General features: G+C 40.6%; 1 protein-coding gene across 3 annotated transcripts in view; it reads right to left on the reverse strand.

Moving 5' to 3' along the window:
* Positions 1-23,646, reverse strand: part of POPDC1 (popeye domain cAMP effector 1) — a 41,699-nt gene extending 18,053 nt beyond the window's left edge. The window contains exons 1-8 of one of the 3 annotated variants that reach the window (XM_082668619.1): positions 23,487-23,620; positions 22,860-23,030; positions 19,353-19,589; positions 17,081-17,205; positions 14,248-14,435; positions 13,418-13,526; positions 5,277-5,444; positions 4,199-4,340 (exon numbers count right to left, since the gene is read on the reverse strand). In XM_082668619.1, coding sequence (XP_082524745.1) covers positions 4,199-4,340; positions 5,277-5,444; positions 13,418-13,526; positions 14,248-14,435; positions 17,081-17,205; positions 19,353-19,578 — 958 coding nt within the window. In that variant the 5' untranslated portion in view covers positions 19,579-19,589; positions 22,860-23,030; positions 23,487-23,620. Of the gene's footprint in view, positions 1-4,198; positions 4,341-5,276; positions 5,445-13,417; positions 13,527-14,247; positions 14,436-17,080; positions 17,206-19,352; positions 19,590-22,859; positions 23,031-23,114; positions 23,229-23,486 lie in introns of those variants that run through there. The other 2 variants (XM_082668620.1, XM_082668618.1) reach the window with 2 other exon arrangements.
* Between the last annotated feature and the right edge of the window lie 974 nt (positions 23,647-24,620).

The raw sequence follows: 24,620 nt of genomic DNA on the forward strand, positions 1-24,620 counted from the left end.
CAGCATCACGTGGGCGCCTGTTAATAAGCACATGGACTTCCAGGCCCCACCCCCATCTGCTGCACCAAAGCCTTTCATGAGATCCCCAAGTTACGCATATGCATAGATATGTTTAAGCATCTCTGCTCTATAGGACAAACAAAAGAAAACAAAAAGCTGAAACACAGACAGAAAGAGATGGAAAGGGGAGCCTAGAGATTCCGAGACTTTTCAGCCCACGGCTCTTAAAGCTCCTGTTTTGAGGTAGCACTTGCCACTTTCACTCATGTCCCCTGGACCAGAGAAGTCACTTGGCCGGAACCACCATGAATAGGTACATCCTGATATTGATTTAAAAAATAATTATGAGAAATATTGAAATGGATTTTAATATTTAAATCTACTTCTACGTTTGAGTTAATGACTAGAATGAATAATGTCAAAGTTTTTTGGTTAGGAAAATATATAAAATAAATTTAATTTTTACAGAGCAGCATTGCTCATCATTCTGTAAGTATATATATGAGGCAATGTGAAAGCTAATCCAAAGCTAACTGACTGGAGAATATTATTGGATAATTTTAAATGTCCCTGCATAGAACCTCCATACAACGATTAAGGCCAAAATTTTCTTTGAAATGGAAATTAACTGGCCTAAGAAAACCTATCTGTTTCACTGCTTGGTCCTAATGAAGGATTCGGGGGATGGTAGGTTTCTTGAAGGAAGTGGGATGGAGGGGAAAGAAATGACCTTTTGCAAACACTACCTTCTCCCTAAGTGTAGTGGACTCGTCTGCAAAGAGGTGAGTAATAGCGGCCGCTGTGCCCAGCTGGCAGAGTCATCAGGTTCAAATGCAAGAATGGGTGTGAAAATGACCTGTAAATGATAAAGCACCGGTCAAACATTTCATGCATTTTTTTTCCTTTTCTTTTTAAACCACAGAGGCGATATGGTCTAAAATCATGGACTGAGGAATCACACAGGATGTGTCTGTCTGCCAGCACCTCCCCCTGAGGATCTGGAACAGTGAGTACACATCTCATATTCCCAATTTCCTCTCGGTTAAGTGAAATGATACTCATCACGGTAGATTGTGTTATTGTCAACATGCCTGCTTTCCCTCCCTTCCTGTGTAGCCCCTGAAGGAGGATTAAAGAGCCACCCATTCATGGTGGTTCCGGCCAAGTGACTTCTCTGGTCCAGGGGACATGAGTGAAAGTGGCAAGTGCTACCTCAAAACGGGAGTAGCACCTGTCCTCCCTAGGCCACGAGTGGCAGCTCACCCAAACAGTGGCTGCTCCTTTGGTGTTCCAGAGTGTGGAGGATACACGCTGGAGCAGCATCCAGTGTGCAGGTGAAGGAGGAAGAAAGCATTGCAGCCAGAGATGCGGGAACCGTCTGTTGGCACTGCAGCATCTAGTGAAAGCTAAGATACCTCTCCTCTGTGTAGACTGCAGTGAAGATTAAATGTGATCATGTATAGAGAATACCCGAAAAAAATAACACCTGCTATTGTCAATAAATGTTTGTTCCTTCTCTCCACTAGCATTCATGAAGCTGATACTGTTGCTGAGAGCAGCTGCCCCAGCTGCCCCCATGTGCCCATCAAAATTCCAGACTAGTAAGAGCTTAGGCACTTGTTGTAGGGACCTAACATTGACTGAGGCCTACTGCATGCTCAAAGTGTGCTAAATTTCGTTATGTCAGCCTAACAGTCCTGAGAGATTGGTTTTGTATTCTCTGTTTTACAAGGAAGGTAATTTGTAATTTGGAAAAGTCGACGGCATATTGATGGATCTGGCAAGAGAAAAACGAAAACAGCCTTCAGTATTTCCAGGATAAAATCTAAGAGAAACAAGAACTAACCAGTTTTTAATGAGTCACGTGATAGGGTGAATTAGATAATTCATAATTAATATCAGTGCTGTGCTCAAATAATAATGTCTTTCATTAAACTGAAGGAGTGACGCCCAGAATGAAGACTGGTCAAAAGGAAGCACGTACGGGGCTTCCCTGGTGGCGCAGTGGTTGGGGGTCTGCCTGCCGATGCAGGGGACGCGGGTTCGTGCCCCGGTCCGGGAAGATCCCACATGCCGCGGAGCGGCTGGGCCCGTGAGCCATGGCCACTGAGCCTGCGCGTCCGGAGCCTGTGCTCCGCAACGGGAGAGGCCACAACAGTGAGAGGCCTGCGTACCGCAAAAAAAAAAAAAAAAAAAGGAAGCAGGTATGAACATGAATTTGCTGTGCGGTTCTCACACACACACACACACACACACACACACACACTCAAAAGTATGCACACATATGTGGCTCTATGCATTTGCATCAATATGTAAGATCTTGTATAATAAACCTGAGGCTAAAATAATTAAATAAACAACATAAGCAAGTTGTACACATTTTCAGTACAGCAAAGTACAACTGGACAAGGGAACTGAGAAGTAAAGTTGCCCCCCCTGCCCCCAAGGGCTGCCCACTTCTTCACAGACACGGAAGCTTCAATTATCCATGTGGGGAATGGACTTTTGGATTAAACTCACGATTCACTATAGGGGAGAGGGAAGGAAACAGACTAGGAGTTGTGACCAGATCCAGGCCTGTGCTGAGATATGACAGCTCATGTCAGATTAGAAAGGTCATACGGCTTACTCCAAGGGACACAGCTAAGAATTATTAGAGCAAGAACCCAGGTCTGTATGCACGTGTGTGATCCATCCACAGAACACCTGGAAATAAAGGTTTCTGAAGGCAAGTACAGTGCAAACATTAATCTTGAAAACATGTTCCAATTCTGTTTAAACAACATACTCTAGAGAAGCTTTTTTTCTTTTTCTAAAATGTTAAAATGTCCAAAAGATTTAGATTATACAAGAAAATATTACAGAAAAACAAAACTGATTTTAAGAAAACGAATGGCCATAGTATAAACTGCCCATTCTCAGGGCTTCCTAAGCAAGACTGTACTAAAAAAAAAAAAAAAAAAAAAAAAAAAAAAAAAACTACAAAAAAAGATATTCTACAGGAAAAATAATTCACATACAATATCTCACTGTAATTCCCTTTCTGCTGGCCTTTCTTAGAAATCACTGTACATGTAATTAGGATGGGTCCATTTGAAAATGCTTACCGACCATCAAACTGTTTCAACAAGGCAAATAACACATCTGACATGCTAGTAGATTCAGAGTTTGGTCAACCTCAGCTGTACTTTCTAAAAGCTACTTTGTAATAAAATATAGCCATTTCCACGTTCTCATTTGCGTTGTTCCTGAAATCTCTTTTAGGCCCACAATGCGTTTCTATGCCTAGACTTTGCTTGGAAGCTTACGTTGACATGGCCTTGTCGATTCTAGCCTCTCCTGACTATGCGATACTTAAAATCCTTAATCCGATTTAGCTAAAGCGTCCAAAGTTACGAGATCATTGACATAAACGCTTAGGGTTGTGGAATGCGTATCTGGAATTTCTTAAAAGTTACCTTGGATTAACATACAATTGTAAAGATGAATAATTTTTAGCTTATGCAGTGAGAGCATCTGTCTGCCTGTCTGCTCTTTCCCGTGAATTTGTTCCACAGTCTTAGACTACCTTTCTTGGAATAATTCTTAAAATAATTTTAAGCATTAATGTTAAGCATTGAATCTTCAACATCTGTGCCATTCGTATTATTTAAAATGTTTTAAAACGATCTAAACTATAGTGGAATCTTGGAAAACTTGCCTCTTGGTATGAATGAGGAGACTCACAGGGGTGTTGAGTGGCTTTCTTCATCTTCAGGAAAATTCCATTACCCACTCACCTGTTAACTTCTGGTGGTGACACTGAGATAACAGCTGGCAGTACAACCTCCAGCTGTTGCTTCCTACCATTTTAAACACGATGCTGGGCCCACGCTTCCACTAAAATCATGAAAACAACAAGGCTTGGATACCCAGCAAACCATATGGACTCGTTCATACTATTCTACTGAACCAGTGTTTGAGAAAAGCATATGGCAAAACAAGTGGACAGGTTCTGAAATGGAAATAAGCATTCTAGAGTTGGATTTTAACTGATGTGCAATCCAAAAAAAAAAAACCTAGAAAAGTTTTGATTACTTTTATTGTTACCTATAGGTTGCCAAACACTTGCTACTTGAAAAGTTACTTTTCTGATCAAAGTTGCCATTTGTTCTTTTCTAGCAATATCCATCAGAATCCCAGTGTGGGGATAACTTACGAAGAGAGGAAACACTGGAGGTGCCCCGAAGAAACTGGTGTAAGCCGTCTTCATCTTCACTGGAGCTGACTATACTGTTCCTCATTTCCAGCATGGACAGCTGTGTGCAAAGGCTGAGCTGGTGGTCCAACTTCTGGACCGTCTATAAAGCAAAGTTGTAAGATTTCTGAGTGCCATGAGACTTAGATCATCTATTCCCTGTAAGTAACATTTACTTTTCCTTGAAATAGAAGACTATCTGGTACACAGTCAGTGCCCAATAAATGGTAGCTCTAATTTTTATTATAAGCTATTACTACAAATACATTAGGAAAAATGTAATATACTCAATAGCCTATTTATGAATCTGAAAAATAATAAGCACCAACCTAATTTGATAACCGCCTTCACCAAGATAACTCGAAGAGCGCACACACCCATACTCATAGTCCCTGGAGAACAGTACTTATCACGGAAACAAGGTTTGCAAGTTCTCTTCTGTAATCATTTTAATTTCCTTCTAAGCAAATGTGGGGAAGTGGAGATCAAACTGCAAATCGTTGGAGATCTAGACAGCTCTGAAATTCCTAACCGAATGGACGCAGGCTTCCATCCCATACCTCTCGTCACTTATGGGCGTTCTGGGAGGGTACCTGACCAGTAGAATGTGCAAGACTGGAAAACACAGGGTTAAAAAGCCAACCTCCTGCTTGCTGGGGCTGATCAGCATTTATCAGTCTGCAACTTCCCCCTGCCCCGCCTTCCATGGCCTATACCACTGCCTAGTTCTTCCATTCATTTATCATCTTCCTTAGATTGCTTGAAAGACTCTTTATGAAGAGGTTAGCACCTCATCACCACAAATGGAGGTCCCTGACATTCACAGACACCTCACCAGGTCGTGGAAAATATAATAATTGCATAATATCTCCTCACGCTTGAGAAATGATTCCCTGAAGGGTCTCTAAATTATAAGCATCCCCACTTCACTTAACATATGACTAATTAATGAAGATTCAGGAAAATATATATTGCATAAAAGGAGACATACCTAACTATGCATATGTATTTAACAAAACAGACTCAGAAAAACACTTACTTTATCATTTAAGGTGGGATCATTCAATGAGTAGAGCTTATTTGTAATGTCTTTTCCTATAAGATACCTAAATATTTCATATAGGAAAGGCTCTGATTCCAGAAAGTAAGTTAATCTTTCTCTTGACCAGCATAAAAATCTACAGTTATCATCTGCAATAATGGTGACCTGCCAAAGAAACAGAGAGAAAAATGTGTATGAATTATGATGTTAGTAACCTGGGGGGAGGGAAGAGTAGAATAATTTAGTGGATATTATCATAGCAATGCTGTGTCATATTAGTTAAAATAAGATCCATACACACTCGCTTCTATAACTAAGTATAACATTACATTTAAAACCAAGCAATCTGTAGACTAAATGAAAGCAAAGTCTTCAAGTTTTGTTGTTCTGTTTTGTGAGGTCTGGTGATAGAAGAATGGCCACCGTGTCAATAGCACTGCTACGGAGTGTGCTAGACTGATGTCTCAGTTGGATGTACAATTTATGGCGAAATATTTCTTTATATCCAGATAATTATACTAGAGAATGAGAAAGCAGACTCACGTGAATTGGTTTTAGGGCCCAGATGGTTACTGATAAATATGGCTAGTAAGGGTCCTTCTCTGGGTCCTTCTGTCATAGGTATTTCTTGAGTGTGACCTACCAAGGGTAGCCCACTGGGGACACACACAGAGATCCCCCAGTTAGCTCAGAACTGGGAAACCATACCTTTTCCTTAAGTGTTATTATATAGGAAAATGGGAAAGCATTGTAATTGCACTACACAGAATTTAAGTATTCCTTAAATACATCCTCTCTCCAGAGCAAGGGGCCACGCCCTCACTCCAAGTTCAGGGTCAGGACACCCTTCCTCCCATGCAGGTCCTTCTGTCAGCTTCACGTGGCACTCCTATCACTGAACTCAAGCTCATCCGTGGTCCACTCTCTCTCCTGAGCACCCTGAGGGCAGGGACTGTGCATCTTCATACTGAATGCCTGGCTTCCAACACTGAGTGGTGCTCAGTGCAGGTTTACTGATGAAGAAATTAACATATGAACACAAATACTGTTGAAGGCAAAAACCATTTTTACATCTTCAACATTAAACCCAATGCTTGTCCAAGTGGGAGGTTAATAAAGGTTTCTAAATTGACATGAAGTCATATCTGGGCTCAGAGCAAAGATTTCCAGAGGAGCTCTTTACCCTTTGTTAGTAAAAAAATTAAACATATTTCAGATGACAAGGAGGTATTTATGTCTACTAGGAGAGAAAACAGAAAACCCAGCTTCTCTCCTTATGTCAGTGGTTGAAATCTGACCTTTAGTAAATGAGAGGGTTTGGCTACAAAACGTGGGTCAGTGTTCCTAGAAAAATAAAGCTGCACTTATTTATTCTATTAAATAATATTAAATACATTAAACAATAAATCCCCCAAACCAAACACATTGGGATTTAAGAAATGCATCAGCAGCTCTATGGCTCCGTAAAACACTAAATTTCATTTATTCTTTCAACGTACATTGTTAGGCTCGTACTTTATGCCAGACACGGTTCAAGGCACCGAGGTTACCATTGTGAACAAAAAAGCCAAGATCCTTGCCCTGTGATGCTTACATTCCAGTGGAGGAAGCCGATGATGAATAAAGAAATGTGACAATCTCAGGTGGCAGTAAGTGTTTTGACAAATACAGAACAGGGGAAAATGGTAGAGAATGAGTAGGAAATGACAGGTACACATAATGCCACTCACTTTAAGTATGTATTGTACTTTAACATTTAAAGTGCTTTTACATCTATCATGTAAGCAGGTCCTTAAAATTGCCTTTGAGGTAAGACGGATAAGATTCTTCCTCATTTTCCAGATGCCAAATGAGAAGCACCAGGGGGCTTCTTTGCTGGCGCAGAGGCTAAGGATCTGCCTGCTGATGCAGGGGACACGGGTTCGATCTCTGGTCCGGGAAGATCTCACATGCCGCGGAGCAGCTAAGCCCGTGCGCCACAACTACTGAGCCTGCGCTCTAGAGCCCACAAGCCGCAACTACCAAGCCTGCGGGCCACAACTACTGAAGTCCGGGCGCCTAGAGCCTGTGCTCCGCAACAAGAGAAAGAAGCCACTGCAATGAGAAGCCCGCGCACTGCAACAAAGAGTAGCCCATGCTCGCCGCAACCAGAGAAAGCCCGCGTGTAGCAACGAAGACCCAACGCGGCCATAAATAAGTAAATAAATAAATTTATAAAGTTATAAAAAAACAAATGAGAAGCACCACAAAACTTAGGCAGGTACACATGTTAATGAATGGTGGAGTGAGCACTGCTGACTTCCAGCCCAGGCATGTTTTTCCACCAGGCCAAACCCTACCCAACGTGTCCTAGATTCATCAAGACAGTCACAGAGAAAGGCATTTGGTGAAGTGACCACAAGGCTGACTCACCATCAAGAATCCTGCATACAAAGAACAGCTGAACACGATGTCCTGAAGCCTACATTCTAGTGGAGGAAGCTGATAATAAGTAAAGACATGTGACCAAGGGGAAAAAAAAGATTTAAAGAAGTATAAGGTCAAGTATAAGGTCGAGAGCCATATAACCAGTCCCGAGGAGTTCCCAGAGATAGTAGGAGATGGGCACGCAAACAGAAGGCAACCAAGTAACATTCTAGAGGAGTAATTAGAGAAAGTGAGCACCGGGCACACACAGTGGCCCAGTCCGGCACCCAAGCGTTGAAGAAAGGGTTAGGAATGTTGAGGTCCCTTCATTTTGCGCAGATGTCATCCATGCCTTTGGAAGATACAGTTCATGAACAGTGGGGGAAGAAGTTAAAAGAGGAGTTGGAAATCATCCAAGAAAAGAAGTCGTCGTTGCACTTAGGTGATGTATATGCATTTAACTTTTCTTCAACCATTTTAATAACCTCAAGTTGCCCTGAGGCAATAATACTTTCAAAATGATGCTATAATTTTCTTAGCCACCATTTCCTATATTTTTTAAAATGTCTTTTAAAAATTGAAGTATAGTAGGGCTTCCCTGGTGGCGCAGTGGTTGAGAGTCCGCCTGCCGATGCAGGGGACACGGGTTCGTGCCCCAGTCCGGGAAGATCCCACATGCCGCGGAGCGGCTGGGCGCGTGAGCCATGGCCACTGAGCCGCGTCCGGAGCCTGTGCTCCACAACGGGAGAGGCCACAACAGTGAGAGGCCCGCGTACCGCAAAAAAAGAAAAAAAAAAAATTGAAATATAGTTGATTTACAGTGTTTCAGGTATACAGCAAAGGGATTCATTTATACATATATATATATATATATATATATATATATATCCTTTTTCAGATTCTTTTCCATAATGGGTTATTACAACATACTGAATACAGTTCCTTGTGCTATATAGTAGGTCCTTGTTGTTTATCTACTTTATATACAGTAGGAAGCCACTTATTTTATTGAAGTATAGTTGATTTACAATGTTAACTTCTGCTGTACAGCAAAGTGATTCAGTTATACATATATATTCTTTTTTAATATTCTTTTCCTTTATTGTTTATCATAGGATACTGAATATAGTTCTCTGTGCTCTACAGTAGAACCTTGCTGCTTATCCATTCTATATATAATAGCTTACATCTACTCACCCCAGCCTCCCACTCCATCCCTCCCCCAACCCCCTCCTGCTTGGCAACCACAAGTCTGTTCTCTATGTCTGTGAGTCTGTTTCTGTTTCATAGATAGGTTCATTTGTGTCATATTTTAGATTCTGCATATAAGTGATATATGGTATTTGTCTTTCTCTTTCTGACTTCCTTCACTTAGTGTGATAATCTCTAGTTTCATTCATGTTGCTGGAAATGGCATTATTTCATTATTTTTTATGACTGAGTAGTATTCCATTGTATATATGTACCACATCTTCTTTATCCATTCATCTGTTGATGGACATTTAGGTTGTTTCCATGTCTTGGCTATTGTGAATAGTGCTGCAATGAACATTGGGGTGCATGTATCTTTTTGAATTATAGTTTTGTCTGGATATATGCCCAGGAGTGGGACTGCTGGATCATATGGTAATTCTATTTTTAGTTTTCTAAGGAACCTCCATACTGTTTCCCACAGTGGCTGCACCAACTTACATTCCCACCAACAGTGTAGGAGGGTTCCCTTTTCTCCACACCCTCTCCAGCATTTGTTATTTATAGACTTTTTAATGGTGGCCATTCTGACTTGTGTAAGGTGGTACCTCATTATAGTTTTGATTTGCATTTCCCTAATAATTAACGATGTTGAACATCTTTTCATGTGCCTATTGGCCATCTGTATTTCTTCTTTGGAGAAATGTCTATTTAGGTCTTCTGCCCATTTTTCGATTGGGTTTTTTGTTGTTGTTGAGTTGTATGAGCTGTTTGTATATTTTGGAAATTAAGCCCTTGTCGGTCGCATCGTTTGCAAATATTTTCTCCCATTCCGTAGGTTGTCTTTTCAGTCTGTTTATGGTTTCCTTTGCTGTGCCAAAGCTTGTAAGTTTGATTAGGTGCCATTTGTTGGTTTTTATTTTTATTTCTATTGCCTTGGGAGACTGACCTAAGAAAACATTGATACAATTTATGTCAGAGAATGTTTTGCCTATGATTTCTTCTAAGAGTCTTATGGTGGCATGTCTCATGTTTAAGTCTATAAGCCATTTTGAGTTTATTTTTGTGTATGGTCAGAGGGTGTGTTCTGACTTCATTGATTTACATGCGACTAGGCAACCATTTCTTATTGATGGTGGAAAACGATTTTAAACCTGTTAAAATTATTATTCAATTTAAATGTAGTAACAATATTCAAATAGTAAGCTATACCTACAGTATGTATGAGTCTTACAAGTCCCTAAGAGCAGGCATTTAGCTGGAAGCAGGTAGTTAGCATATCGACTGAGGTCATTTCAGTGGATAGCTAATGCTTCATTACTGTCAAATAGACTTACTTAATGATTTCCTGTTACAACAGTCAAGTGAAACATATCTTTAATGAAGAATTTTTATGATGCAATCTAGGAATTTTTAAAGCTTCCATGAAATACATTTGCTTCTTAGGTTATTAGGGTACCTCAGCAGTGCCATGCTTGAGTTCTTGTGAAGAATTTCACAGAAGAAATAAAAGCAAACACGGTAATGGAAGACACAAAAGAATTTCTCTCAGGTAGGGAATTAGACTAAGCGTTTGTAACCGGGTTTGCTGTGATTACCTCAAGGTGCTGGATTAGTCCCAAACCAATCCTACGCCCTTACATAATGAAAAGACCTTATCAAGAAAAAGAGCGTCGGAGGGAATTGCTGAATGTCCTGGAATGGGAATGGCAGTCTGACACTGTGACTGACTGACTGTCCTCAGGGGAGAATTTATTATTTTATTTGTGTACTGCACAAAGTTTCACACACCAGGAACATAAAAATGTCCTGGAGGTGGTCTATTCAGCTAATTCTTACTGAGTTTTCATCTGCACTAAAACACAGCAGAGTCAAGACTGGCAGATTAAATTGCTTTGCAACTTAACCCAAAGATTTACTTAACACTAAGATAAGGTTTTATTTAAAAGCCAGTTATAACTCAGTGTTCATTTATTTCACCAGAGCTTGGACATCTGCCTCCAAGACATTCTTCTTCCTTTAAAGTCAATAAAGGTTTGATTTTCAAGCTTCACAGCACAGGATGTGCTATTGACTATGGGAAGGCAACAGCGGGAGGTAAAATCCAAAAGAAAAATGGAAGTGGCAAAGCTCGCTGGATATGAAACTGTACAAAGAAGAAACCAAACACAAAAAACTACCTTTTGTGATAATGATACTCAAGATTCTCCAACAGTTCTAAGCAGCAGCTTGGGTCTGTAAGTACTAACACAGCACCTAGGGGGCAGCTGGAAGTTTAGAGTCGTCGTCTCAGCTCTGTCACTCTGCCGGTCATCATAATTACCGCACATTCCTGAACAACATTCACTGTGTAATCTCAAGGGACAGTCATCGAGTCCACTTGCTTCCTTTCCTCCTTTCACCCTATGGTAGAATTCAGTAGCACCCCTACCAAAGAATGAATTTAAAGAAAGAAAAATGCAAAGGAAGCAGCTCCTTGCCAGAACACTTGTAACTGTTCAGAGTTAGAGAAAAATGAGATTAGCAGGTAAAAAGGCATGTGGACGGAGACGTCTAGCCATTGACTCTCAGGTGTAAATGCCACTGGCACAGATAGCGAAAAGTTGGTCCTGGGAGCACCTGCCAGTTTTCACTGCGAACTCGCTTCAGGAAGAGGCAATATACTCCTACACAGATGTGCAACAGCTATTTTTACTGTTGAGTATCTGCCAGTAGGAACATTTGGTAAATAATCAAAACAGAATCTTTCCCGAGGGCTTACTCTGATGGGAATCTGCTCCAGCTGTACAGGAGACAGTCTCGATGATGCCAGCGTAGGTTTTACCCATTGACCCATCAGGAAATGCACACCAGACTCTATGCCGAGAAAAGCTGACTAGTCTTCGGAAAGACTGAATAAATAGCCTTCACTCAGCTAAGGCACCTCGAGTTTGGTCATGTTTTTAGAAACATGAGGAACATTTCTCAACTACCGAATCCCAATCCCTAGTCCCCAAGAAGAAAAAGAACTGTGACCAGTGGCAGAAATGCCTTTCTTGTTGTTAATTGAATTATAACTATAACATAATTTGAAGTCCGGTGGAAAAGACAGTACATGTTATATCCCAGGGGCTATGTGCTTCTGGAAACAGAGGAGGTTCAGTTCCCACCTTTTCCCCAAAGGCCAGTCTCTTCAGGATTATATGAAACTGAGCTATTGTGTAAAACCACTTGCTACTATAAAGAGAGAAATGGGTGCAGCAGATAAATGTTGGGCTTTGGAAGAAGAAATTGTAAGGTGGTCAGAGGAAAGAGGGAGAGAGAAAAGAAGTGGCCCTGTGCCAGTCTGTAGATGGTGGTGATTAAAGATACTATAAGAATAAACCTCAGTGCAGAGCTGACCCTTGAAAACGCAAGGGAAAGTGTAAATGAGGGGAGACAGGGCACAGCAGCTGCTTACTCCTCTGTCTTAAGCTCAGTGAGCTTGCAGCCAGCACCGCAGCCAGGTGGCAAATTTATATGAGACCTTCTAGTAAATGCACATAACTTTAACCAGGTATGTGGTTACTCAGGCCAGTTACTCAGGCAGGGTAGGAGCAGGGCAGGCCTGACACCATTGTAAATACACTTAAGTAGTGTCTGTGAATGTGCCCTTTTATCTCCATGTGGCATCCCAAATTGTGTGGCATTTCAGAATAAGACTCAAAGATAAGATTCTGTCATCAAGAAACACTGATTTTCTCCTCCCTCAGGTGATAGCATCCCCTTCTATTCCATTTCCTACCTAAATACATTTACCCTCCGGCTCATAAGAAAACCTGTTCTCAGGATATTTCCTTACTTCTGTTTATCTAGAGACTGAGACTAAAGGAAACTCTCACCCATTTTCTTGGTTACTCTCCTAACAATAATGAGGGGAATAAAAAAGGAGAGCTGGACACTCGCAGAAAGAATCAGAACGAAGTGTCACATAATGGAGCACTTTTTTTAAGATACAAAAAAGAATCAGGCTAAGTAGTCATGTTCAAATTATTGTAATTGTGAAGAACTTCATTCTTTGCCCTTAAACATATTCATTAAATTTAAAAGAGTAAAGTGGTTACAGTTTTTTTTTCATAAGGATTAACAAAGTAGGTTCTCTAGGGCAAAGTCAGTTTTCTGTTTTTCCCCAATAAAAGTAACCAATTACATGTTTTAAGAACACTGATTATCTATAATTGACATTTTCCTTTTTTCTCATAACAAGAGCATTAGATGTTCTCTATGGAGAAATCATAAAAATTCAAATAAGCAAAAAGGAAGAACACAAAAAAGCAATCAAACTCACAACCCAGAAATAACAGTGTTAACACAATGGCTAAATCAGGATAGATCTTTCTAGACCTCTTCCTGTGTACACATACACACTACTTTAAGGTTTACAGAAATGGGGTCACACTATATGTTCCGTATGGTAATCTCTTCTTTCAGTAAATCACGGCCACTTTCCCATCCATATCCTTTGGATTTTGAATGAGACATGAACTAGTTTCAATCTTCTTAAAAATCATGCCAAAACATACCTGGAATTTTTCACCTTTGTGCATCTGGGTTGATCTAAATTCAGGAGAATCTATAAAGGCACAGGGGTAAATATTATGCAGAAAGTGTCCTCGATAGGAGACCTTCATTCTGATAACAGAAATTAGTGTTAATAAATGCATAATAATCCACACATAATGTGACAAGCCTTAAAAATCTCCATAATCTTATGGGTTTGTATTTTGTAAAATTTTAAAGACTCCCCCCCAGGTGACTGACATAATTAAAAAGCCCTTCCTGAGGCATTAATTTCAAAGTAAATTTCACCAACAACAAGGGAAAAAAAGTGTCCGTATTGAAGAAGACATGTGCCTTCCAATGGTTATCATTGCTGTTATAGCTGGAGTGACCATATAATTAATTACTCAAACTGGGACACTTTTGAGAGGGAACAGACACTGGCTGTCTCCCAAGGAGACTGATATTCCTAGAAGTTGTATTTCTGTGATGTTCAAAAAATTAAGCAAGTCACCTCTGAGACACGCATAAGCTCCTTAAATTTTAACGCCCAATTTAAACCTATTACAATTCTGCCTCATTAAATTTAAATAAAACTTCCAAAAAAGTTGAAAACTTCACAAATGAAAACCCTGACATCAACAAGATTCACAGCAATAAATTCTACATAATTTTACCATGTTGCTCTGTAATATTCTAAAATGCAGTTGTCTGATGAAAATTCACCACCAACCAGCTCTGTGATCACTTCCTTCATTGGTCAGCAACATTTCCTTTCATTCATTTTTCCTACCCAGAAGCCAGAAGAGGATTCCAGGCAAACGAAGCATTTCGATTTCCACAGAGCACTTACCTTCCCTTCAGGAGAATACTCAGACGGTCGTCAACTGAGGTTATATCCTCTGCAGCATAGGTCTCGCCCTTTTTCAATGTTTGGATCATGCAAAACTGTCCAGTTAATCTTTTGAACAAATCTGGAGACACACGGAGTGGTTCAAACAATCGATGGTAGATGCTTTTGAGTTCCTTTTCGATTTTTACCTGAAAGGCAGCAGTGAGCAGATGCCACACTAACACAGCAACACCAAAACATTGGCTTCTGTGGTCTAAATAGGGATTTTGAGAATAAACAAATCTGCAATGGATGCCATCACCCTTCTGAGTGTTGGTCAATGGAATCTGACACAGAAGAGTAAGTGGTGATGTAAATTTAGACGCCGAAAGGGCACTTTTGCAGTTAAACGGAACCCTGTGAGCATATGGTGAAGATCTGCACCATTGAGTACATCTCTTTCTATGCGCTACCAAGCAACCGTGGAGGTTTCGAATGCTGTCACAACATTCACCTTGCCAATCTTAGCATTTCCTATAAACAACATAAAACCTTTTCATTTTTAGAATACTTTTGTTTCACAGAAGGAAATTACACTAACTTTGAAATATTACAGCAAGAAAATAAGTACGTAAATTAGGAATCAACTTGGAAACAAATTTATGAGGATACATACATTAAACACTTTTTCTATATATAATTATTATCTAATGAGTTAATATAGGAAAGCAAACATCCACAGCTGCAACTGCTGCTTCTCATTTATTCTGTAGCAAAGTGAAGAGTAAAAAAGTTTCCAGGTAGTAGTCTCATCCTGAGCTACCATAATCTCGGTAGAATAGAGAACCCACTGGCCAGTAAGGCTGGATGCTAGAGGGAGGGAAAGCAAAATGGCTCAATCACCTCTGCTGTCAGACTATTCAAGCCCCGGGTCAAGCCCCATCTTTGCACCCAGCATTAGTCTGGGAAATCTGTACAGCATGTGAATGAACTCTGGGGTTCAAATGATCGTCCGTCTCAATGAAATCTACGGTGGCCACACCATGAAGCTTACAGACGCAAATGACCAGGGCTGCTCAGATGTCACTGCAGCCTTTGCAGTGCTCTCACTTGTCCTGCTGTTTCATTTGAACGAAGTACTAGCATTTATATTTTTCAAAAAGGTGGGTTTATTGTCAGAGAAGAAACAAAAGCACAGATGCTAAGTGATTTACTTACTTGGTGCTACCATCACATCAGCAACTTCTGAATCTTATGCTCAGAACTTGGGGTTCTAGTAAGTTCTGATATTCAGAAGCTGAAATCCTTATCATTATTATCATCTACCTTCTCCACTCCACAGCTCTCATAATGAGTGTTTAAAATAATTCACAAATCTGTCTCACTTCTGGCATGCACACTAGCCAATGTGGCACAGCAATGAACATGCGAACTGAAAAACTGACTCATATTCATAATCTGCTCATCCTGCAAGTCTTAGCTCAAGTCCCAATTCCTTCATGAAGCCCTCTTAATTCTTCTCTTTGAAAGCATCCACTTATCAAGTGTTTTCTTGAGCATCAATTAAGTGCTAACCATGCTTGGCAGGAACCGGGAATACAACAGTAATTGTGGTAGATGATATTATTGTTTCCAACTATTTGCTGCTTCCACCCCCGTCAGAGGATCATATATCCTCTTATCCTATCCTACCCCCACATCATCAGGCTTGGTCATGTCATTTGCTTTGGCCAGTGAAATGGGAGCAGAAGTTTAAAGAAACATTGGGTGTTTCTTTTGTTCCCTTATATTTTTCTCTCTGCCATGAGAATGCATGTCCAAATAGAACCTGCTGCTTCAGCAGAGACCCTGAAATGAAGAAGACACATGGAATAGAATCACAGCTGCCAAAGTCCATATATTAGGTTGGTAAGGAAAAAAACCTGTTGCTGTTATAAGGCACTGAGACTGTCAGATTGTTTGTTACACAGCATAATGTAGTGAAAACTGACTAATACAGTACGCAAAACAGACTGGGTTACAATGTTTGAGGAGATGACAGTCTAGTGGAATGCCTATTACATATATCACCTGTATCATCAAAATTATAATTTCCTATGAATTATCTTGTTTTCTAATAGTTTTCTATGTGCATGTCTGGCCTTGAACATACGACTAGAGCAAGCATGTTATCTTCTACTTTACTGAATATTTGTATGTGCTTTGGACAGTCAACAAACAGCTGTGGAGTGATTTCTAGGAGCCATGCTATTTTCCTATTCTGTTTACATCTGTTTGTTCTTGGTATGACCAAGGAAATACAACAAGGAGTGGAAAAGAAAAAGTTAAAGACTAGTGTTTTCATAACAACTCACCAAAAATGGTGATTTCCTTAAATGAGTATTTTGGACATAAGAAAAAAAACAGCTATTACATTTTAAAAAATAGCATGAAAAAATAGCATAAGCTATTTGTAAATCATTAGCAAGTTCACGGAAGTTGTCTCTGAGCACTTAATTTTATAACAAGGCAAAGATTTTCCAGAGTGACATTTGAATATCAATAGGCAAAATAAATAATGAAGTTAGATGACTAAAAAGAGAGAATACTGTCATGTTCTCTCATGTCTAAATTGCCCTAATGATTAAAGACGTTTTAAAAACTCGTTGGTAGAACAAATTTCGTGGTGCTCAAATATTTCACTTTCAGAAAGAAAGTGAAAGTCTTAGAAAGACTTTCATAGAAAGTCTCATCTTCAGAAAAATGATATTAAAGGGCCTAAAGATGTTAGATGCTCATTCTAAGGTCTGAACAAAGTACTTGAAAAGCAACAGCTTTAAAGTCTCTTCTTTATTAATTAATTGTTAGTAATTACCGGTCTTTTCTTGTACAAAAGATATGAAAGATGCAAAATGTTGATCCCCAGGAACACCGAGTTCCAGATCATGATATCCAAGGCACATCGGTAGAGAGTGGCCCAGACGATGTAAAGGGTACATCCTGTTGAATAATGAAGTGGGCATGTTAGGTGTCTAGAGTAGCTTCAGCATGTAGCTTAATACATTTGTCATCCTCCATGTATAAAATAAACCAAACACATCTTAGAAATACCTAAGACAAATATCACATTAAGTTACATTTTGGTTTTTGTTTGATTACCAAAACAAACAAAACCAAAACACACTTTGTTGCAGAGAACTTGTAAAGTATAAAAACCATTTTTTAAAGGAGGAAAAACAACTTCATAATTCTGCTACTTAAAGACAACCACTATTGCTATTTAATACTTCCTCACAGTCTTTTTGTATTTTTACCTGATGGCAAACCTAAGGAATTCACAATTTAAAACCTATTCTTTTACTTATTGCAGTGATTTTCCCATTTCATTAAAACTCTTCGTATACATAGTTTTTAATGACTGTAATTAATTAAACCATAATTTATTTAACTATCTCCCTCCTGGTAGACAGGTGAAATGTTTTGGCTGTAATTTTTGACAAGTAGCAAAAACAGCTTTATACATAAAAATGTATCTGTTCTTGTGACTGCTTGCTTAGTTACGGTGGATCACCTGACAGTGAGCCAAGGGAATAACTTTATAGGTTTTGACGACACTAAAGAACTGTTTTCTAAGAGGTTTGTGCAAATTTGCAGTTTCTTTTGATCAGTTTTATGATGGGAAAATCAATATATAGTTTAAATTGAAAATAAAATTATCAATATCAATTATCAACACAAATATATCAACAGCACATATGCACATAAAAACTAAATCTCCCATTTAAAAAAGTTATTCTTTTGCAATTTTAAAATTTCATCAGAATGATTTGGGGCACCTGAATAATAGCCCAAAATATAAAAATTTTAAGGTTCTTTAGGTAATATTGCGTAGCAAGTATTGAAGACATGTAAAATCTTATTACTTAAAGGAGACAGGGTAACATAATGGAAGGACTGACTGGGAAGCTGGAGGACCTGAATTATAGTCCTGGTTTGACCACTTTTTCCTAGTCTTAATTTTGGATGAGTCATTTAACTTCTCCAAGGCCTCAGTTTCTTTGTTTATCAAGTGTTGGACTAGGTGATCTCCCTTGGTCTGTTCCACCTCCAAAACTCTGTCTTAAAAGTCATAATTAGCTTTTGCTTTTTACAGGGTGTGGTTTTATTTTTTCACTCGGTACTCTGCTCCTCCTGCTGTAATCCCTACCTGACTCAGAGGTAACAGCCACAGAAGTCCTACAAGCTACCTTCTAGCTACCCTTCTACCACCTTCTTTGACCCTTCCTTGTCATTTGTCATATATTTCAGGCACAATGAGCTACTCTTCATTCTCCCTCAACATGCTGAATCTCCCTCTCCTCTGTGCCTTTTCCCTGGATACCATACACACTCACACTCAGAGAAATCCTTCTCATCCTCCCAAAACCAGCTCCAAAGTTGTCTCTTCAGTGGACCCTGGTCTGCCTTTCTGCTGAGCCCATCATGCTGTCCATTTCTCCCTGGCACTGGGTGCACACCTGCATCACAGCATCTGATCTGTCCTATGTGACCGCCCATCTGTTTCTCTCCAGCCCCCAAAAGAGTGTCTTTCTCAAGGATGGGGACTGCATTTGTCAATTTCTGTCTGACATATTACAGGTGCTCAAAAATGCACCTGAATAAATGAATCACCAGGGACATAATCACACAGAGAGTAATCTGTCAAGGATCACTGGCTAAAATAGTAAATTCGATTGTTTTAGTATTTTGATGTGGATTAATTTAACGTGCTTCATCAGGGTTAACAGAGCACACCACCCCCCAAATTTTACTTGAACTATTTTGTCTGGGTAACTGTTTTTGTTCCCTGTGTTGCTTTACTTGCTGCAGCAAGTAAATGCCTATTCAAATAATGATAGTTAAAACTATAGAGTACTTACGATGTGCCAGGCACTACTGTAAGTCAGATATCACACTCACCGAATTCTTACAACCCCAGGAGGTGGTATTTTTACCCTTATTTGACACGTGGGGAAACTGAGGTATAGAAAGTTTATTGACCCAGTTACGCAGTTAACAAGTATGTAAATCCTCTGAAACCCCCAATACAAAGTCCATCTGATGCAAGTTATAGAAAAGTTACATAAAATCTCAGTTAGGTTTCTTACCTATAGTTAACATCCCCCTAAGAAGTATCATATGAAGGTGAAGAGTAGTTGGAATAACCAACCCAATTGCAAAAAAAATATTTGCTACATGAAAAACTAGATGATGTATCTCTTTCCAGTTTTCACAAGTGGTCTCATTGGAAGGCACAGGTAGGATAGTTTCTAACTCAGGTGTAAAACCTATTGCAGTTGATTCTGCCAATGGGCTGGACTTGGTATAATTCATCTTGAAAATTCCTATAAAAACAAATAAACAAAAGGACAATCAAAAAATGACAGCTGTATCTTATCACCCCTATGGGTGTTATACTAAAATTATTTCTGAGAACTAAATGTTGGTAAATAGACTTCTCTGGTGGTTATGAATTAGACAGACCTAGGTTCAAATCCCAGCTCTGTCACATATTAAATGTATCTATTTCCTTATCTGTTAAATGATGATAATACTTCATTGACTTTATGAGGAAATGAAATATATAAAATACTTAGCATAGTGCACAACTATTCTCTTATATATACATATATATATATATCACTCCATATATCTATATGTTTTTATCTAAACATACTTGGAGGGGGAGAGAGAAATGAGGGAATTAACTAGTCTAAAAGACAATCACCAATGTTCATAAACCATAGCTATTACAGTTATTTAGTATAGCTTTCTATCATACTCGCACTAGTGACACTGAATCCAAACACAGGAAAAATAACGAGAAAAAAACGATTTTTTTAATACCTTCAAAAAATTAACACCTTACTATTCACTATTTGAAGGCTTAGGATATTTGGAAGGCTTTAATTTCATACTCTTGTTAAATCACTAGAGCATACATATATACATTCTAAAGTATCATATATGACATAATAAATATATTACTATAATCATTTATATGTACAGAGAGAGTGTTAACATTTACTCCTTTAACTGTCTAAAGATTTACTTTCCCATAAAAATTCTAGTTGGTTGCATCTCACAAGTTGAAAAATAGTAAACTTCCAGGTTCCTTATATGGAAGATGGGTCATGAGTATACATTTGACTATTTAATATTAGAATCTGTAGCAAATACATTTCAAAGAATATACATTTTACACATGCTTACATAAACCTTAACACAAAAGGGCACTATTTCCTTACTATATGACCTGTCCTCTCTGGTACTTAAAAAACTCTTTCTATTGTTAATTATACAAATTGGTCCCTGGCAAAAACTATGTAGATTTACAGAATATGTGAATTGTTCTGTTTCGGGCAAAGAATTCCCAATGGGGACCCAAAATATGTTTAAATTTAATTTAGAAATATGATTTTCTTTCCAAATAAGGTCACACAATAAGCCATATTTTTCCATTTTTTTTCTTTTCATCCATCACACTAAAATGAAGGTTTTAGGTGGTAGAATCAATTGGTATCAGGTTGGGCATTTTGAAAGGATGTTAATAAATAAATGTGAAAGAATTCCACATCTCTTAAGATGATAGAAACCTAAACATGCCTAAATTTACAAACTGTGAATGAAATGATCAAGTCAATTAAAGATCCCTTCCCATAATTCTAGAACAGTTCATACATATGAGAAATAGTTGACTTAGATATTGATTTGCTGCAAAAAGGAAAGAAATCATGGAACTTCAGCTACTTTCCAAATTTTATTTTATTGAAGTACAGGTGATGTACAATATTATACAAGTTACAGGTGTATGATATGGTGATTCACAATTTTTAAAGGTTACACTCCATTTATAGTTATTATAAAATATTGGCTGTATTCCCTGTGTTGTACAATATATACTTGTAGCTTATTTCATACATAATAGGTTGTACCTCTTAGTCCTCTACCTTCCAAATGTTTGGCTCAATAAAAATACAAACCTATTAGGATGGGGGGAGGAATCATTATTTTAATAACTCAATTTATACAAAGTTTGCTTTCAAGAACCAAATCAGAATTAATCTCGTAAGTTTTTCAGAGGGAAAATGATATTAAATGTCCTCTATCACTCATGATGTCAGTATCAGCTTATGCATTAGTATTACATAAGCTAAAAATAACTGCCATTTCTACTGCACTTCAGAATGTGTTTTCATTCCCATTGTCCCATTTGTTCCCCTAACTAACCTGTGTTCTCTACGAGACAGGGACAAAGTCATATTCACCTAAGTATATCCAAGGCCTTTTCTCTGTAGAGAATGCCAGAGGTGAAAGCCATATGGAAGGTACACAAAAATGACAGACATTTTTAGAAATTACTTTTCTGTCTCCCCAAACCTCAGTAGGAAAGATAGGGGAGTGCCAAGCCTGCCTGAGGCTGGGAGGGTCAGGTTCTATACTACAAGCGCCAGGGAGCCACATAAGCCAGGGAAAGTCACTTCTGCTCCTTGGGTTGGCTTCTTCCTGGGAATTGAGACAACTGGACTAGATGGTCTTTGAAACCCCTTCAAGTTTTAATAGTCTGTGGCTCTAATAGATATTTATATAGTCAGTTAAGTAATACATAGTCCCCCTCACATCCACCTGATGACACCTGTACTGCCAACTAATTCACTGTAATTCAATTTCAGGCTTTTAAAATTTCTCCAACTGGCACTAAAAGTACCAATTTCTGGTCAAGAGAAATGATAGGAAAACTATGATCTACTAACCCAAGAACCAAGGACACGGTGAAAAGAATTTTTAAAAGGTGAGATAATCCTACAACATATTTTGATGCACCACACCTTGTTAAAAATATATGTATAGTCCATATATTTATTTAATTTTCTATATTCAATATATATTGTAGAGTAATTAACATTATATATTATACATAATTTATTTTATTTGTATGTTTATATGTCTATTATTTATCTAGGTATACTTATTTATATGTCTATTTTGAAATGCCAGTAACCTACTGTCAATAAATATGGATCGGATCTTGCCAATAAATACGGAAACCTCTTGCTTGCCAAAGGTTTCACCTTCCTTTGACCACTACTTAATAGATTTATGTGGCTTGCACTGAACTATCCTTATACAGAGAATGAATGAGTCTAACGAGGAAGGTTAGACTGGTAAATTGGTAAACGTTCAGGTTAATTTTGACTAAATCAAGAGAAATTTTCTTTTTCCTCGGAGGCTGATTTCTTAAATTACCTGTTCTAGTTAAGGCCTGTTTATCTATTGCTTTTCAGGTAGGTGTGTGCAGGGCTATATAGCTAAATGGTGAAACTAACATTAATCCTTCACCAAACTACGCAAACGAAGAAGATAACAGCAGTGAGCAAAAGTCGTGCTCATAGACTAGCGCAATTCATTCCGTGATTCTAACTGAACCTTCGTTTATCTTCGGAATGACAAGGGCACTATGTTGCTAAGAGTCTTTTCGTACTTATTCTTGCTCCAAAGCCAGCAGTTTCTGAGACTTATCTGGCCAACAACACGTTTCCCAAAGCCTCGGAAACGAGGACGCGGGTAGATCTCGGTTTCCCCAGCCATCTGCTCTCCCCAGGCGCCCAGCTCACCTCGCTCCTTAAAGAGGGAAGGTCTGTGTCAACTGGTCTTGATCCGAGGCTCTCGGGCCACGACGGGTGTGCAGTGAGCGCCCTGACCCACCTCGCATTCGCAGCGCCAGGCCAGAGCGCGCGACCCGGTGAGCCCGGCTGCGCGTTGCCTCCGCGTGGGACCCGGAGGCCCTACAGGGGGCGAGGAGGAGCCGTAGTGGGTTCGCGGGCCCGGAGCCCTGTGAACCTCTCGGGGAGGGGAGAAGCCGAGCTCACCTAGAGCTTGCGAGCAGCAGAGCGCGGGAACCAGCACCCGATGGGGCCCAAGCGCCCGAGGACGCTGGCGCTGCCAGACCCGAGTGGCGGCAGTTGACATCCGAGGGTCTGTGTGACCGCGACGCCCAGACCCAGGGTGAAGGGCGGCTTCCAAGGACAGGGAACCCCGCGAGGGCGCAGCCAGCGAGGAGAGGGCGGGGTTCCCGGCGGCCGGGGAACCGAGAACAGGCAGCCGCCGCCCGGGAGGGCAAAGTTGCTCCCAGTTGAGAAGGGATCTAACTTTCGCTTCCCGATTTAGCCGCGGGAGCTCGAGGCTGCAAATAGCCGGGCGCGTTGTGGGAGCCCGCGGCCGCTGCGCCTCCCGCTCCTTACCTGGCTCGTCCCTGGCGCGGAGCCCGGGCGGTGCTGGCCAAAGTTTGGGGTGGCAGCGGCGGGGCGCAGGGGACACGGACGCGAAGGCTCGACGGGAGCCCGACGCGAAAGCCTCGGCCGATCGGCGAGTCGGGAGGCTGCTCGGCCGGTGCCGGGTCCCCGCGTCCGCAGCGGCTTTGACTAAAATAGGCATCACGGCAGCTGCGGCCGGGGCTGGGGCCGCACAGCGCACGCGCCCAGCGTCCCGGCGCCCCCCGGCGGGCGGAGTCCCGGGCCTCGGCCAGGACTCCCCGCCCCGCTGCTCCAAGTCCGCCGCCGCGTCTGCACAAGCGTGGTCCCGTTTGAAGCACCCGCTTCTTTCTTTCCTGGTTTCCTCTCTACTTCTCGGTTCTGTCCTAGTTTGGGCACGAGTGGGAGACGGGCAACAACTTGGGGCCAGCGGCGTTGGCTGCTCAGCCTCATGGGGATAACTCGAGCAGTCGGGTCCCAGGAGGGAGAGAAATCAGAAGGAGAAATGAAAACTAGAATCATTTCCCCACAAAGTCGAACGACTCACTCGCATAACTCCTTTCTGGGACAGTCGCCCGCATCTCAGCACAAGCCGGAAGGACCGGGAGAGAGCGCAACTCGGCGTCTGAGCCTGGCGGCGGAGGCTGGCGGTTTGGTCCACACCGACGCGAGACTGCGCCCTCGGGGACCCGGCGAGGGGCCAGAGCAAGCCCGCCCTGCTGCTGCGGGGGCCATGCGGGAGAGACCTTCGACACGAGCCGCGGTTTTGTTTCCATGGAAGAAGGTACTTATCCGAAATTTGCATTCCCGTGGCCGTCCCTGGCCCTCCACTCTAGGCGAAGCCCCACCCGGAGGTTGCCACGTGAATTTGGCAGATTTGGGACCCTGACTTGAAAAACGAGATATGAAAGTACGCCCCAGTCAGTCTTTACTGTTTATAGAGCACAACTCTTTTGGGTGAGAAATGTAGGGCAATTTAATGAAGAGTTGGTATGGGGAAGGAGTTGGAGGACAAAAGAGGAAGGTTAGGTGGGCATTCACCGTTTCCACCGAAGTGTCCCATTGACGGATAAAATTTGTGCCAGTTATTAGAGTGTGAGGTCGTTCATGCGTGTCAAACATGAG

Source organism: Grampus griseus, assembly GCF_964374135.1.
Source record: "Grampus griseus genome assembly, chromosome: 13".
Taxonomy (NCBI): Eukaryota; Metazoa; Chordata; class Mammalia; order Artiodactyla; family Delphinidae; genus Grampus; species Grampus griseus.